This window comes from Balaenoptera borealis (assembly GCF_965194805.1).
Source record: "Balaenoptera borealis genome assembly, chromosome: 3".
In the NCBI taxonomy this organism is placed as follows: domain Eukaryota; kingdom Metazoa; phylum Chordata; class Mammalia; order Artiodactyla; family Balaenopteridae; genus Balaenoptera; species Balaenoptera borealis.
The window spans coordinates 9,745,017-9,761,714 of record NC_138866.1 but is presented as its reverse complement, the minus strand read 5'-3'; the positions used below and the strand labels follow the sequence as shown (position 1 = coordinate 9,761,714).

General features: G+C 44.7%; 1 protein-coding gene across 1 annotated transcript; it reads right to left on the bottom strand.

Annotated features, from left to right (window-relative positions):
* Positions 1-674: 674 nt before the first annotated feature.
* LOC309625256 (uteroferrin-associated basic protein 2-like) lies at positions 675-15,903 on the bottom strand. The gene is made up of 5 exons (XM_082384561.1): positions 9,826-15,903; positions 7,956-8,610; positions 4,878-5,145; positions 2,982-3,129; positions 675-942 (listed from the first exon to the last, which is right to left on the bottom strand). The coding sequence occupies exons 1-5, from the start codon at positions 9,868-9,870 to the stop codon at positions 736-738; spliced, it is 1,323 nt and encodes a 440-aa protein (XP_082240687.1). The 5' UTR covers positions 9,871-15,903; the 3' UTR covers positions 675-735.
* Positions 15,904-16,698: the final 795 nt, after the last annotated feature.

Below are 16,698 nucleotides of genomic sequence, written 5' to 3'. Positions count from 1 at the left end.
CATGATCCCTCCCATATGTCCAAGGCAAGTCATGGCCAGGTAGCTAGTTCCCAAGTCCCAGTCTCTCAAACACACACACACACACACACACACACAATCCTGTTTTCCCCTCATCAATTTTACTTCCTTTCCAGTAGGGGGCAATAATAACTCCCTCATAGAAGGTTGTTGTAAAGATGAAAAGAGACTAGAGCATGGGGCAGAGAAGATGCTGCCAACATATCTGGGATCCTCTGCTTCTCCGGGTAACCCCATTTCCCCTTGGAGCTGGGTGAACACATGGAAGCCCACCAAAGTGTCTGTGGGTACTGACCCTCTTCCCAGCCTCCTCTCTGCTGTTTGACCTGCCTCTGCCCGGGGCTGCCTGGGGGAGTTAGTACAGCTTCTCTGTACAGATGAGATGACAGACTCTGATTGCCAGCTGGACAGGAAGCAAGGCTGATGAGATCACCACCGACGGAAACAGCTCCCCCGCACCTGCTCACCCCCTTCAGAACTGCTTCCCAGCCTATGTCAGCCTTCTTCCAGTACAGAAGGCGCCCCAGCCAAATGTCTCTGGCAGGCCCCCAACCTGCTTCTTATCCTGCTCTGTTCTTGGACAGAAGACCAGCAATGACTCTCCTCACTCCATTCCCAGACCACACTTCTCAGTCTCAGCATTTTGACACAGGGTGGTGAGTTGTATTCATTTTATTCATGACCAGCTAAGTTCCTGCGCAGCACAGCCTGGCCCCTTTACTCAGTTTTGGGGTTTAAGACTTTGCCCACAAAGAGGTCTCTTTGAGTCATCTGATCCTCCACAAACAGCAAGAAGGGTCTATTGAACTTCACGACCACAGGGACCTCCTTCGTGTCCACGGGGACCTTCCACACGTCCGCGTCCTTGGCTGCATCCGTGATTAAGCCATGCTCGCTCACCTCTATCTCAGCTTGATGCACGGCCTGGGAGAGACAGTTTCCCTCTCAGCTCTGGGAGTGAACTCACCTGGCTGGCCGGAGAACAAGTCGGGGCGGTGTGCCCAACGATCTCCTGTGGTCAAGATCAGGGAGGCAGCTTCCCTCCATGGCCGATGGCAGGTGGAGGAAAGCTGACTTCCATTCCTAGAAAACCACCCTCAGCTCCCAGCAGCTGGGTTCACCATTGAAGGCCAGATGTCCCCGAGTGGGGTTGATACTAGGGTTGGTAATTGTTGAGTTCAGACTTTTTCAGCGCAGGGCAGGCAACTCAAGGTGTTAACATGTTTAAAAGGGAGGAAAGGGGAATAAAACACAGAGGAAGGCTGGGTGGTCTGTAGGCTTAGAAAAAAATCCCATAGAACGACTGAGAGATAGTCATTTCCAACACTTTCAAGAAGGATGTGATAAAAACTACTAGGGGGCTAGTTGTTCTTGTCTCCATCCACGCAAGGACAATTTAACCTCCGTGTGAAAGTGCTTGTGCCAGAACATGCATGTTGGCCTCCTTGGTCTGCAAAAGGCCCTGCTGGGGAACATGGCCATGACATTGCTTGCATTACTGGTGATGGATTCAACATGTCTCAAACCCAGCCCAACAACCAGCACTCAGTGCACACCTGCCGGGTGGGTTCTGTTTGAATTGGACACGGTAAGTAGTGCTTATACCCACTGGGCCACGGGAAGCACAGCATCCCCTCGGGGTCCCAACCCTGGGAATTCCATCCAATGTCTGTGAGTGACAGGTTCATGATCTCCCAATTAAAGAACAGGACCCCTGCCCTGTCCCGACCCCCAAGGTTGGGAGACTCGAGCAAGAGAAACCATGAAAAAGTGCTTTGTAATTTGTCAGGTGCTGTATCACGGGGAGGGATTGTGTGTGCTATTTATGTCCTGGGCAAAGTCCTCAAAGTATCCTGGCCCCTATGGCGGTCACAAAGCAGCCAGCCAGTTAGTGACCTTGGTGGAGTCATTGGAGGGCAGCCCCTGTGCCCACCGGGATGGGTAAAATTATCTCATAAATAAATGTTCCCCAGCATCTGGATGTCTAACTGGCATCTCAAGTTTAGAGAGCCAGTCTCTGTCTGCTCCCCTAAACCACTCCTCCTCCATCTTTCCTGCCTCAGGCATTGGCTCCATCGTTTCCCAGGCTCCAGCTTACAAACCCGGCTCTTCCCTCCCTGCTCCCCTGCTCTGTCTTCAAAAGGCACACAGAGCATTCTCACCACAGCTAACCCTCCCTCGGAGGCCCCGTCCATCCTCCATTACCTCTCACCTGGGTTACCCGCCAAACTTCCTAATGGGTCCCCCTCTTCCTCCAGGGCCATTGCCTGTTCTCCGCACGGCAAGAAGTGGTCTTTTGTAAAACATATGTCAGCTCATGTCAGCCTCGGTGGTCTCCCATGTCAGTCAGAATAAACCCCCGTCCTGTCCAGGGCCTGGGACACCTACATGACCTGGCCCTGCCTGACTTCTGCCCTCACCTCCTACCAGGCTCCGTCTTACTCAGCACTCTAACTGCCTGGGCCTTCTTGGGGTTCCTCAAAAATTTCAAGTTCACATTCCCTTAGGATACACTTGCTCTCTTGTCTGGAACACACGTCCCCAGGTATGTGCCCCATTCTCTCTCCTGCCCTTCATTCAGACCTTGGCATAAAGGCCAACCCAGGCCTTCTCAAGCCTGCTCACTCCACCCCAGTGTGCTGTTCCCAGTTTCTCTGCTTTCCTTTCTTCACAGGAAGTATCACTGGTGGACATAATACATATCTGTCTGTTGGCGTGCTCACTGGCTACCCCGTCAATAGAATGGAACGGCTATGAGAGTAAGATGTTGTCTGGCTGGCTCACCACTTCACCCCCAGTGCCTCCAGTGTTTGATGCAATTACTTTTGAGTGAGTGAATGACGAAAGAACCCCCAAAGCCCAGGGACCCAGTCAGATAAGAGCTATAACTGCTGTATAAAAAAAAGTTTTTCAATCAGGACTGTGGTGGATAAAACAGAGACTCTAGAATTTGCCCCACTCACCTCCAAAATAGATAGAGAAGCCTTCTTTGTGATGCTCTGGGTGACCACTGTTGTAGTAGGCATATCTTTGATGTCAATCTTGGGAAGCAGATGTTTTAAGTTTATCTTGGAGGAGATCTTGAACTTGGGCAAAATTAAGTGCACCAATCTGTTGAGAATGAAAATGACAAGGAAGCTGAACAGTGTCCCTCTCCTGGGGTCTAGGGGAAGCACTTTGCCTTAGGCTGAAAGACCTCTTCCAAGTGAAAAGGTAACAGAAGTGTTTGTTCTGAAGTGCTGGCTTGGGGGGAGATTAAAGATGCTGGGGTATGAGCTGCAATGTTGAATTTCCAAGCAAACCACTTACTCAAAATATACCTTGCTATTCAAATCATTCCCTTCACAGGCTCTCTATGCAAGAGAAGATGAGGGTCAGACCAAGAGCATCCAGCCCTGAGTCCCTCCAACCCTTCTTCTGGAAGCAGGGGTTTAAATTGGGCAGTGACCCTAAATGTGGTGAGGGAGATGGAGGGCATGAAGTCCCCGTGCTGCAGGTAGAGCAGAGGGAGTTTTCACAGGAGAGGAAGCTCCAGCCTGGATGATAAGCTTTCAAACACAGAGGAGGACTCTTCCCTCTATAGATCAGCAACTCTATGACTAAGGGAGAGTATCAGAATGCGTAGCGCCAGCCCTCCCACACAATATTTTTGGTTGCTCACCAACCAATCCATTTTAGACTATGTCAGTGCGGTGTTGAGCTTCTGATTGGCTAGCAACCCGTTCAGTTGGGTCTCTCTACTGCTGTACCCGCTCTGTCCCAACCAGGAACACTGTGGTAGGCACAACCGTGGCAGAAGATGGCAGACCCCCTCTGCTGTGGCCCTCAACTGTAGGAGTAAATGCTGTTGAGAGATTTCTTCCCAATCTACACATTTATTGCCTGAAGACTGTCCCCTCACCCCTGCCGCTCAGATCAGTGGGCCATTGAAAATCATGATTTCACTATTTAATTTATCCACATTTGATAGGACCTTGGTGAATATCATACCCAAGCTGGGTTAGTTCAATGCTCCCTTCCAGGAATATGTAGCGGGAATCAAAAGATACTCAGTTTAGTGTGGGGTGGAGCACCTGATTGAATGAAAGAGAGCCATGCCTGTCTACAGTGGTCTCAGCTTGCAATTTACCTCCTTAGGCTCCTTCCCTGACCGTCATAACTAATTAAGAGCCCTAATTAATACTCCACAACTGAATTCGCTGATGTCACCCTACTCATTATCTCCTTAGCTTTTACTACAATTCGAAATTGTGTATTTGTTAGTTGACTTTCTACCTCTTTCACCAGACTGAAAATTCCACGATAGTAGGGAAATGTTTGGCTAACCATTATATTCCCAGCACCAAGCAGTTTCTGGCATATAATAGGTGCTCAGAAAATAGTTTTTGGGTGAGTGGATCACGGGCTAACGTGTGTGTGAAAAGCTGGTTTGCTGAGCTAGAGAGGTTAGAAGCAAGGACTAGTGACACCAAGAGAGATGGGGTTCTGGGTGCCCTTGCTGTCCCTTGTTCCAATCCCTCATGAGACCTGGCTGTGTTTATTCCCTGGGGTTCAGTGAAATTCCCATGTATCGTTCCAATAAATTCCTCTTTACCCATCCTGAGCTTGTATGAAGTGGGTTTCTGATACTGTACATGTGACAAAAAGAACCATAATTAACAGTTTAAGGGGCTTCTGGCTGGTAAGGGAACTCAGGCTGCTATTCTTTCTGTTTGGTTTGTTTCATTTTCTACAAATATGCTAGGAAATAACCAGATACCAAACTCCCCCCCCACCCCCAATAAGGCTTTTACATAGAGGAAGTGAGGGCTGAGCAAAAATGCAATGGGAATCTAGAATGTTCCTCCAGAATAGGGTACCTGAAGTCACTGGCTTTCTGAAGTCTAGCTCGCTTAGCAGTTATCTGTCTTAGAGCAAAGTGGAATTGTCCTACATCTGGGAGCACAAGAATGATGGACACATTTCCTTTGTAAGGCATCTTAACCATCGTAGCAAGAAGCTCCTCTGAGTGGCTGTAAATCATCCGTTCTGTCTTCCTCATCATGTCCACCTGCACTTTGGTGTTTTCATTCACAAAGAAGTCCTCCTTCTGCGTGAGGTTGGTCTGAAAAGCTCTTTCCCAAATGCCTGGGGGAATCAGGAAGGAAAAAGTCTAAGAGTGATCTGGCGGAAAATCTTCACCACCCCCAGGTTTGGGGACCCCAGAGCTCATCAGCTTGGGAAGGAAGCAGTCTATTTTTGGTGATACCTTGACCATAGTGAACAGAATATTTAAAATTCTAGACTGGTGCAAAGGAAAGAAAAGCTAACACATGATTTTCAAAGATATTCACCATAGAATTTCTTTAAATCTGTATTTCTCAAAGGATGTTTACCAAAATACCTGCCTCTGGAACTATAACACCAAGAAAGGATTCTGTCATCAAATAATTTAGGAAACATTGACCACAGCAACACTTCTTTGAAAATTCCCACTGCATTTGAGTGTATTAAGAGTTCAAAGAAGTCCTATGGTAAAGAAATCTGTTTAAAATTTATGTAACTTATTCAAGGAGGGAAACTTTTCATCAGAAAGACACACACCTGCGCACACATGCACACCCCTGCGTGAAATCCTACTTTAAATAATGCACTTCCCCAGTGGATTTAAAAAAAGATTCAAGGTACACACCAGTTAAAAAATGCATCTGTCACCCAGAGTGATGGCCATCTAGTTTGGTCTGGAAAATCTCTGCAAGTGTTAGCCTTGCTTCTGATTCTATAGACAGGCTTACAGTCCTCTCTGTTCTGTTTTTACTACTTGCCTTCTAAAGTGTGATATAGATAAAGCTTTTGGGAAGCTTTAAGAGGGAATCATGCCCGAGAGTTCTCTAAAGCATCCAGAGACATGATCCCTCCAAGATCATTTGTGGAGCACTTTCTATGTCCTAGGCACCTAGTTTGGAACTGTGAGTCCAAATATGAATAATGGTCCCAGTAGCCTGAGCAAACATCCTGTGATGGGAAGCATTGTTTTATGAGCACTTCCTTCACTTGTCATGTAAAGAACAAACAATCTTCATGTCCTGGTAGGAACCCTGTTTAATCCACAACAGTTTATCCATTAATTGACTCCTTCAAATCTGAAATTTCTTGAGCTCAAAAAATGTGCCAGGTACCATACTAAGTACTGAGGTTATAGCAGTGAATAAAACAGAGGGCCTGTGTCCTCATGGAGTTTACTTTCTAAGGGGGATACAGAGAGAAAAGCAATCCACCACTGTAAATGGTTAAAAGTGTGATGAGCATTAGGAAAGATGCAAGTAAGGAGCTAAGTGCTAGCATGGAAGCACTTCCTCTGGAAGGCCAGGGAAGGCCTTCTTGAGGAGGGAGCATTGAGGCTGAGGCTTAAAAGAAGAGGGTGCTCCATCTGGCAAAGAAGGGGAGGAAGAACATTCCTAGGGAAGGAACATCACGGACTAAGACGGGAAAAAGCAGGATGCATTTAAGGAAGAAGGGAAGGTCTTTGTGGGCAAAGCATAACAATGAGAGGGATAGTGATGGGGAGACACTGGAGGCATCAGCAGGGCTCAAAGCACGCACGGCTGGGTCTGGGTGGGATTGCATTCCAAGTGCAACAGGACGCTATGGAAGGGCTTTAGATGGGGGAATGATGTGATTTATGTTTTAAGAAAACTGTTCTGGTCTTTTAATGGAGAAGGGAGTGGAGGCAGGCACGAATGGAAACATAGTAATTAGACAGCTGGGGCAAGTCATCTAGGCAAGAGATAGTGGTGGCCTTGGCTACAAACGTGGTAGACCAGATGGTGAGAGGCAAACACATCCCAGATCAGCTCTGCAGGCAGAATCCATAGGACTTACTGTGTTCTTGAATCTGGAGGCTGGAGGGGAGGTTTTGTCAGGAGAAGGTGGGTGAATGGCATTGTGATTCTCTGAGGTGAGCAGATGCTGGGCGTGGTTGGGGGGATTGTGTTCGAGGGTCTGTGAAACATCCCCAAAGAGATGTCAGTAGGCAGATGAGTATTAGAGTCTGGATCTCAGAAGAGGTGGTCCAGGCTGCATCTAGAGTGTGGGGAATAGTCAGAGTACAGATGGTGTTTGAGGTCGTGAGCTCAGGTGAGGCAGGAGGCAGTTTTAGAAGTCAGAAGAGGAGAAACCAGCAAAGGAGACAAAAGAGGCATGAGCTATGGGGTAAGAGGAAAGTGGAGGGAGTCCTTGGGCAGGCAAGACGGAAGGGGACCTGCCTTGAAGAAGGGGAGGGGACAAGCGCTCCTTCACTGTGACCAGAGGGGAGAGTGAGAAGAGAGGTGTGTGAGCCTTGGGCAGCACATGGAGGACATCCTGTCAGAACTGCTTTCTTGTCCCCATTCGGGCAGGAGGCAAGGCCACTGGCTGAGAGTCCATGGAGGAAGGAGACTGGTAATGCTAAGTGGAGGAAGAGGGTATAAATAGATGCCAATGAGCAGTAACTCTGAGCCCACCTGAAGAAACAAGGGCAACATCAAGATCTGTGACCAGGAATTTAAACTGATATTTTAGACACCTGGTGTGTGATCCTGAATTCAACAATGGACACAACTTCGAAAAGCATCTCATCTCACGCTGATCTGACCTTACAAAACAAGTGAATTAGCCAATGCTCATGCCTTTGCAAAAAGATTTCTTTTTCCCTTTTTTACCAGCAAGAGTCATTGCCTTTTTACTCCAAAATATCTTAAGCACGGCAAACAAGATGATTGAGAGGATTAAGAGGAGAAATACTGAAAAATGCTAGACAACACAATGATATCAAAGTCAATTTAAAAAGTTTTATATCTACTGGTTTCTGGGAAAATGGGACATACTGACAAATTTTTTTTTTTCTGACTTAAATCTTTTAGGAAACACAAGGGCAAAGTTTACCCCAAATGGGAATTCATGCATTTAATAAACCTCACCTTTGAAGAAAACATAGTTGACAAGACATAGGACAGTCTGAGGGTCCAGGCGGGTGATTAAGTCTTTGATTTTCTTATGTACCTTTTCAGCCACATACTGGTTGATGGCCTTCTTGGTTTTTTCTGTATCTTTAAAGTCAATCGTCTGGATGTCCACTTCATGTACTCTGTCTATCTCCTGCAGAAACATCTGGTTGATCTTCCTGTTGTTATCGATAAAGAGAATGTCCTTGTGCTTCAGTTGCTCTTGCTTCACTAGCTCATGCCACGTCTGGACAAGATGCTGGTCCTTGTCCAACACTTGGATTTTTCTGAGGTCAAGTCCCAGGTCCTCAATGAGGTTGGTGCGCATTGTGGATTTGATCCCCAGGGAAAGGGTGGCCAGGGCAATGGAGATGGCCACAGGGGAGAAGATGATATTCTTTCTGGGATCCTCAATTATCAAAGACCTGAACAATTCTTGGGCAAACGCCTTATAGCCAGCTTCCGTCTTCTGGGAGAGAGATGGAATTTTCTTTAATAAGACTAGGTTGATATTCTGTTGAGAGTCTTGTTGCTTTTCACAGAAGATGTTATTAAAAAGGCCACAGAGGATGAGGACCAGAGACAGTGCCAGATATATTTTCCTGTGGGACATTTCTGCAACAATCCAGAGCTGTTATTGGAAGGAAGAGGTATACGGGTGAATATTCTGTGGAACGTGTTCTCAATGCTGAGGGGATTGAAAAAGGCTCATTCTTATCTGGGTGCAGTTCACCTGGGTGGGGTGAACTGAGTCTAACAAGGAAAGTCTAATGAGTATTCTGGAACATGACTTCAGACAAATTAAAGGTAAGTGACCTGATTAACAGGGATTCAATTCCGCCCCTAGCCTACGCTGCAAGTGGGTCTTCTCCATCCACACTGGGGTTTATTTTATCTTTTTCGCTTGCTCTTCTTTTTTTTTTTTAATACAGGGCTCATGACAAAAATCCTGAAAAGTGTGGAAAGGAAAGAAACAAGAGGAGAGAGAGAGCACAGATTGCAGATTCAAACCCCTGCAGAGATCTGGCCAGAAATACCCACGTGGAAAGACAGCAAGTGTAATGCAATAAAGTGTGCTGGGGACTGTGGAAAATGGGTCATCGTGGCCAGGCTGAAGAGGCAGGTGTCACTCAGCTCCAGCTGTGATTAGTGGCAGTGCTGGGTCAGTGGTGCCAGATTTTTTTTTGTGTCTGAAGCATCTAGAAATCCAGATTTTTACATGAAAATTCAATCTTGCCAAAAGCAACTTCCTAGCAGCAGCTGGCCCAGATGCAGCCCAGCCAGATCTGGCTTTAGAGCTGCCAGCGTGATTTCTAAAGTAAAGCCCAGGTGGTGCTCAGGCGACTTGGACATCAGCTGAATCAAGGGCCAGGCAAAGATCATCTCAGGAAATCCTGCACCTTGCTTAAGCCCTCCCTGTGCTCACAGCTATGGTCCCTCACCCACTGTCAGGGCAAAAACCCTCTCTGCCCCTGTAAGTGCCCCCCATAATTGACTGAGACCAAGTCAGGCCTTGCATCTGAAGGGGGCAACAATGGTGGACTTCTGGCCCCACTGATGGGAAAGGAGAAGATGAGAACCATGACCTGAGTTTGTGTTCAATTTTCACCTCTTTAGGGCAGGGCCATGTCCTCCCTTCCTTATTTTCCTACAGTAACCAGCTCAGCTCTGGGTACAGGGTCCACTTCTCTGCCTCATCACTGCCACCACTGGGGACTTTTTCATGGCTACTGAAAGAGCATCTGCTGTGGACTAAGGCAGATGCTACTTGAACCATAGCAAAAGAGCAATAAAATGCCTACCCATGTGGACCCTCAGTGTCCCCAAGAGGAGAAAGGTGACTTACCCTCCAGGGGAGCCTGCCGTTGTCTACAGCTGTTGTGCTCTGCATCCATCAGTGACTTATTTATACTGCCACTGGTGTAATGAAATGGATAAACCTGAATTAATATTAACTTGGCCAAAAGATTGTGTTCAAATATTGTCCAGAACAAACAAGAGATGAATCATTTCAGTTCCCAGTGAAACAGTAAACAAATTAATGGATTGTTGTGCCATTTGAGCTACTGTTCATTAAATTACTCCTGTGTTATTTCAGCAAACACTGACTTAGCTCCTACTAAGAGCCATGCTCTGGGCTAGGGACTGGGGGAACACAAGGCTTAAGGCCTGACCTCCACCCTTGAGGAGACTTCACCCTTGAATTCAAGGAGATCTTGGTTTTGAGGAAGAAACAAACATGTAAAAGGACTGTGGGCTACATTTTGACTAGTTCATGGAGAGTCCGCATTACCAGTAAGGGACTGTGCATGGAAAGAGAAGGGCACAGTTAATAATCTAGGACAATTAGGAGAGGTTGGGTAACATTTCCTCTAAGTCTTAAAAAAATACACAAGAGTTAATGTATTGTCAAGGAAGCCTGAAGAGGGAATTCTGGATGCTGGGCTGGGGTGAAGTTCCCTGGGGGAGTGGTGGTCAAGGCTGTGTGTGCAGGGTTTTTCCAAGTCTAGGAGCAATTCACTTCTGGCATGGTGGAGTGAGGTGAATGCCAAATCTTCTCTTCAATAGCAACTAAAGATGTGGACAAAATTGTCAGAAACAACTGTTTCGGTGCTATAGAAAATCCACCAAAGGCCCACAACAAACAGATAAGTGTTCATTCATGAAAAGTACTGAACTCTGTAAGAACAGAGTGAGCCTGTGGCATGCTTGTCTGGGGCTGCTTCCACCCTAATCCAGCTCTGCTGGTGGGTGGTCTAACCAGAGTGGGGTTGCTGCCGCCAGAGCAGACTCACTTGACTTGGAGCATTGTCAGTTAAAGTGATGACATCAGTGGCAAGCAAAGTGTGTGTGAGTGTGGGTGGGGGCAGTGGTTCTGTTAGCCTGGAGTTGTGTTTGGAGCAATAAAGGGACTAATGGATTAGCAGGGGATTAAACAGGGAGTCCCAAGAGGTGTGACAGCTATTGGGGTTTTGATAAGCTCTCTGCATATCCCAAGTTGAAAGGAGGTTCTGCACATGTGCAAACAGAGACTGGAGCAGACCCAAGCTACCCACGCCTTCCTGGCCCTTGGGGAAGCAAGAGAGAAAGGTGGAAAGTAAACTATGATCGTACTTGAGGTTTGAACAGGTTCATCAGCCTACACAGATCCATCAGCAGAAAGTAGAACCTTTATTGGCTCGAGTTGTTTGGAAACAATTTCTGGCCAATATGAGGCTGAACAATAAGCAATACAGACACAGGGGTGACCTCTAGGAGGCAGGTTTTAAAATAAAGACAGAGAAGAAACATCATTGTTCATAAATTGCAGGGGAAACACACTTCACAGATTCAGTCCAAGCAAATTACTAAACAAACAAACAAAAAACTCTCAAGAGGGAAGAGTCAGAATCCAGTTACTGCTATATGTTATCTAAAATGTCCAGCATTCAACCAAAAAAATTGTGAGAAATGAAAAGAAATAAGAAAGTGTGACCCATACTCAGGAAAAAAGAAGTCAGTAGAAGTGGTCTCTGAGTGTCCCTAGATGTCGGATTTAGCTGCCAAAGACTTCATAGCAGCTATAATAAACATGTCAAAAGAACTAAAGGAAACCAGTTTAAAGAATGAAAGAAAAAAATGAAGACATTGATACAACAGATAGGGAAACTCAATAAAGAGATAGAAATTATTTTTTAATGGGAATTCCGGATTTGTAAGTGCAGTAACTGAAATAAAAATTCACTAAAGGGCTCAACAGTAGATCTGAGATGGTGGAAGAGAGAATCAGTGAACTTGAAGCTAGACCAATAGAAATGCTCCAGTATGAACAGAGAAAGGAAAATTAAAAAATTGAAAAATAAATGAACAGAGCCTCATTGACCAGTGACACAACATCAAGCATACTAACATAACTGTAATGGGAGTCCCAGAGGAGAGGAGAAATAGAAAAGGGCAGAAAAAATATTTGAAGAAATGCTGATGGAAAGCTCCTCAAATTTGGTGGAAAAACATTAATCTACAAATCCAAGAAGCTCAAAGAGATCCACACCTAGGCACCATAATTAAATTATTGAAAGGCAAAGACAAAGGGAAAATCATGAAAGCAGCAAGAGAAAAAATAACTTATCACATGCAAGGGAATAACAAAACAATTAGTGGCTGACTTCTAGTTAGAAACAATAGAGGGAGGAATGCAGTTGGATGACATAGTTAACGTGCTGAATGAAAGAAAAACCTGTCAACAAAGAATTCTATCCAGCAAAACTGGATAGAAAAATGAAGGTGAAATAATAACATTTACAGGTAAACAAATACTCAGAGAATAGTTGCTAGAGAACCTCCTTTACAATAAATACTAAAGCAAGTCCTTCAGACTGAAAGGAAATGACACCAGATGGTAACTTGAATCTACAGGAAGAAATAAACAATGATAAAAATGGTAAATATGTAGGTAAATATAGAGACTCTAAATATGTTTTCTCATTATTCTCTTAACTTCTCTAAAATACATAAGATTGTGTAAAGCAATAAATACAACAATGTGTCGTTGCGTTTATAACATATATACACACAATATATATACAATAATAGCAAAAAGGAGGAGGAGGACATGAAGCTATATTGGTCTCAAGTTTTTATATTTTACTGAAATTAATACTATTTTGAAGTAGCTTGTGATAAGTTAAGGTGTATATTGTAATCCCTAGAGCCAACAAAAAGAAAAAAATTTTCAGAGGAATTAAAGTGATACACTAAAATTTTTTATTTACCCCCAAAGAAGGCAATAAAGGAGGAACAGAAAAGCAAAAAAGGCAGGAGGCTGGCAAAATGTGAGACATAATTCAAATATATCAATAAATACATTAGACATGAATGCACTAAACGTTGCATTTAAGTGAAACAAACTGTCAGGCTGAATAAAAAAGCAAAACCCACCTATATGCTGTCTACAAGAGACACAGCTTATATTAAAAGACATAAATAGGTTAAAATGATGGGAAATGTTATTCAGGATAGTATATAGTCTGGTCAACAAAACAGGTCTAACAATAAATTGAAAAGGCAGAAATTATAAGAAGTATGGTGTCTGACTATGACACATTTACAACAGAAAGAAATCTGAGAAAGCCATAAGTATTTGGAAAACAAACAAAGCACTTCTACATAACTCATGGTTCAAAGAAAATATCACAGGGGAAAGTAAAAATATTTTAAACTGAATGAAACAAAAAAAAATCAACGTTTCAGAATTTATAGAATGCAGCTAAAGCAGCTGTTAGAGGGAAAATTATAACTTTAAATACCTATATCAGAAAAGAAGGTGTCAAGATAATTAAATGGGGAGAGGATTAGTCTTTTCAACGAATGGTGCTTGGAAAATTGAGTATTCATCTGCAAAAGTAAAACCAAAAAGCTTATAGCCTTACCACTCAACAGATACCAAATTCAACTCAAATGGTCCATAGATTTAAGTTTATGTTAAAATCATTACATTTCTAGAAGAAAACAGAGGAAATTATCTTCGTGAACTTGGTTTAAGCAAAGTCTTCTTAGACCTGACACCAAAAGCATGAGTCATACAAGAATAAAAAAATTGATAAATTAGACTTCATTAAAACTTTGGTGCTTTGGACATAATGAAAATGAAATATCTAGGCACAGACTGGGAGAAAATTTTTGCAAAACGTATATCTAATTAGGGACTTGTATCCTGAATATGCAAATAACTCTTATAACTCAATAATAAAAAGAATAACAACCCAATTTAAAAATGGGCTAAAGGGACTTCCCTGGTGGCACAGTGGTTAAGAATCCGCCTGCCAATTCAGGGGACACGGGTTCAATCCCTGGTCCGGGAAGATCCCACATGTCGCGGAGCAACTAAGCCCATGCACCACAGCTACTGAGCCTGTGCTCTAGAGCCCTAGAGCCACAACTACTGAAGCTCGCATGCCTAGAGCCTGTGCTCCGCAACAAGAGAAGCCACTGCAATGAGAAGCCTGTGCACCACAACAAAGAGTAGCCACCGCTCGCCGCAACTAGAGAAAGCCTGCGTGCATCAATGAAGATCCAACGCAGCCAAAAATAAATGCATAAATAAATTTAAAAAATAAAAAAAATATAAAATAAAAAAGGGCAAAAGACTCTACAGACATTTTACCAAGGAAGACATATGAATAGCTAATAAGCACGTGAAAATGTGTTCAGCATCATTAGTCATTAGGGAAATGCAAATTTAACACATGATGAGATAACATTACACTCCCATCAGAATAACTATTATAAAAAAGAAAATATCAATTGTTGATAAGGATGTGGAGAAACTGGAACCCTCATATTAATACATTATTGCAGGTTGGAATGTAAAATACTGATACCTGCTACAACATCAATGAAGTCTAAAAGCATTATAGTCTAGTGAAAGAGGCCAGACTCAAAAGACTATGTAAGATACAACTTATATAAGAAATCCAGAAAAGGTAAATTTTTAGAAAGAGAAAGCAGATTAGTGGTGGCCTGTAGCTGAGAATGAGTACTAGGATAGGCTGAAAATGGGCTTGAGGACATTTTTTGGTGGTTAAAATGTTCTAAAACTGGATAGAGGTGATGCTGCAGAATGTTATGAATGAATGAGAAATCATTGAATTATACATGTACAATGAGTGAATTTCTCTGTATGCAAATTGTGAACTCAAAGCTATTTTAAAAAATAGAAAGATGGGCAGTGGCGGCAGGCTTTGTGGGAAAGATAATGGGCTGGGGTCACATGGGCCTGAAAGTGAATACCAGAGCCCTGACTGTCGTCTGCGGGGCCACCTTGAGCAAGTTATTCATCTCTCTGAGCCTTAGCTTCCTCCTCTGTAATGGAGGAAATATTATCTATTTTGTAGCTTGTTCTGAGAGCTTGATGACTTAATGTATGTACACAGTAGGCACCCAATACATGATGCTCTCCTGGCTGACACCTGACATTCTATGGGGTTCTGAGTGCCCTGAGAGCCAGGCACTTGCTCCTCCTGCCTTGGAACCCTGTTTCCACTCCTCCTCCTTCTCAGGCTAACTCAGCTCTTACCCACTCTTCAGGACTCAGCTCAGATCTCTCCTTGAGAAAGTGTTTCCTGACAGCTACCCTTCTCTCCTTCCACCTGGGCCGAGTTAGGCTCTGTCAGCTCCCATAATACTCCGTGCTCACCTCTCATCACGCTGGCTCACAAAATACTTGGATTCATTTCCTCGAGTCTGTGAAATCTTTGTTGGAACAATCTGTATGTAATTCATGATTCTCTCCTTTGTGCTGGCACACAGTAGGTGTACAAACATTCCGTAAATGAACAAATGAGTACATTATATTCCTCTGTGGGACCCTGTCTTCACAGAGAAGCCCCCATTCCCTCCCAAAGGCCATCCCTCTCTGCCCATATGAGGTGGGTCCCTTGGGGCATTTCTGAGCTAGAGGAGGTGGGGCTGCCAGCCCTCATTCTGCCTAGACCACTGTGTACGTTGAATAGCAACAGTGGTCACCCCTGTGCCGAACGGCACCTAGTGTCACACCTGATCTGCAGTATCTCATTTAACCCTCACAACAATCGCACCAAGGCAGGTAGTATTATTACTGTTCCTGTTTTAGAGCTGTGGATCCAGGCTCAGAGAGCTTCAGTAACTCACCCACAGTCACACAGCTAGCAGTGGACAAAGCTGGGATTCACACCCACATCTACCTGACACCACAGCCGTGCTCCTAACCCAATCGTCATCTCCTCTTTTGGTAGCAGATCCTGGACTAAAGGGTAGCGAGCAAACTTTCAGAGATAAGGGCTTTTAAAAATTCTTTAAATGCTTCCTCTCGTCTTCAGTAATGACATCATTTATCAAGGACGGCAACATCAGCCTCCTTTCTTAAGTAAATTTTATGTAAGTTCCTTGGTACAGAGAGATTTTAATTTTTGGCCTGAGTGGGACAGAGGATGCTGGGCACACCGTGAGAGATGCTCTGGGGCACAACATTCTGCACAAATGCTTGCCTTTTCTTCTCAACCCCCAGCTGGGAAAGGAGCAAGAAAGAAACGTCTTTGTTGTTTTAAAATGTTCCTGATATGGAAACAGTAAGAACAATGACATTAATGGGTAGCCTTCACTGGACGCGGACAGTTTGCAAGGCATTGTCCTGAGGACTTTCTGTGTTGACTCACATGACCACCCAGTGATGCAGGAGCCCTGGGTTTCCGACCGTGACTGGGAGCTGGAACTGGAGGCTTTTGAAATCCTTTTTCCTGAGCTTCGTTGTCCCTTTTGTCCCCGTGCTGTGTAACTGTCCTGCACAGGGGTGGAGCTGGGTGGGGGGGTTGGGGTCACGGATGCCACATCCCCAGGCCCAGCTTCTGCCTGCCTCGGCACATGGGTGGCCGCCGTTCCCCAGGGAGCATTGGTACCACTTGAGGTGACTGTGCTGCGCTCGGGGGGCTTTCTCAGTGCTTGTGCCCAAGTGGATGCTTTCGAGTCACATCAGTAGCTCCAGATTCTTGTCCTAAAGTTTCGTGAAGGGCCGTATTGAACCATCACTTACGGCATCTCCCCCTCCTCCACTCCGGATTGTAAACCCCACGAGGCAGGATTAGTTCCTTGTTGTAGCCTCAGCCTCCGTGCTGTGTCTGGTCCACAGAATGTGCTCAGCTCACCTCAATGGCTGCACGTGGATCCACTGGGCAGGTGACTGGGCAGGTGGAGAAGCAACACCCAC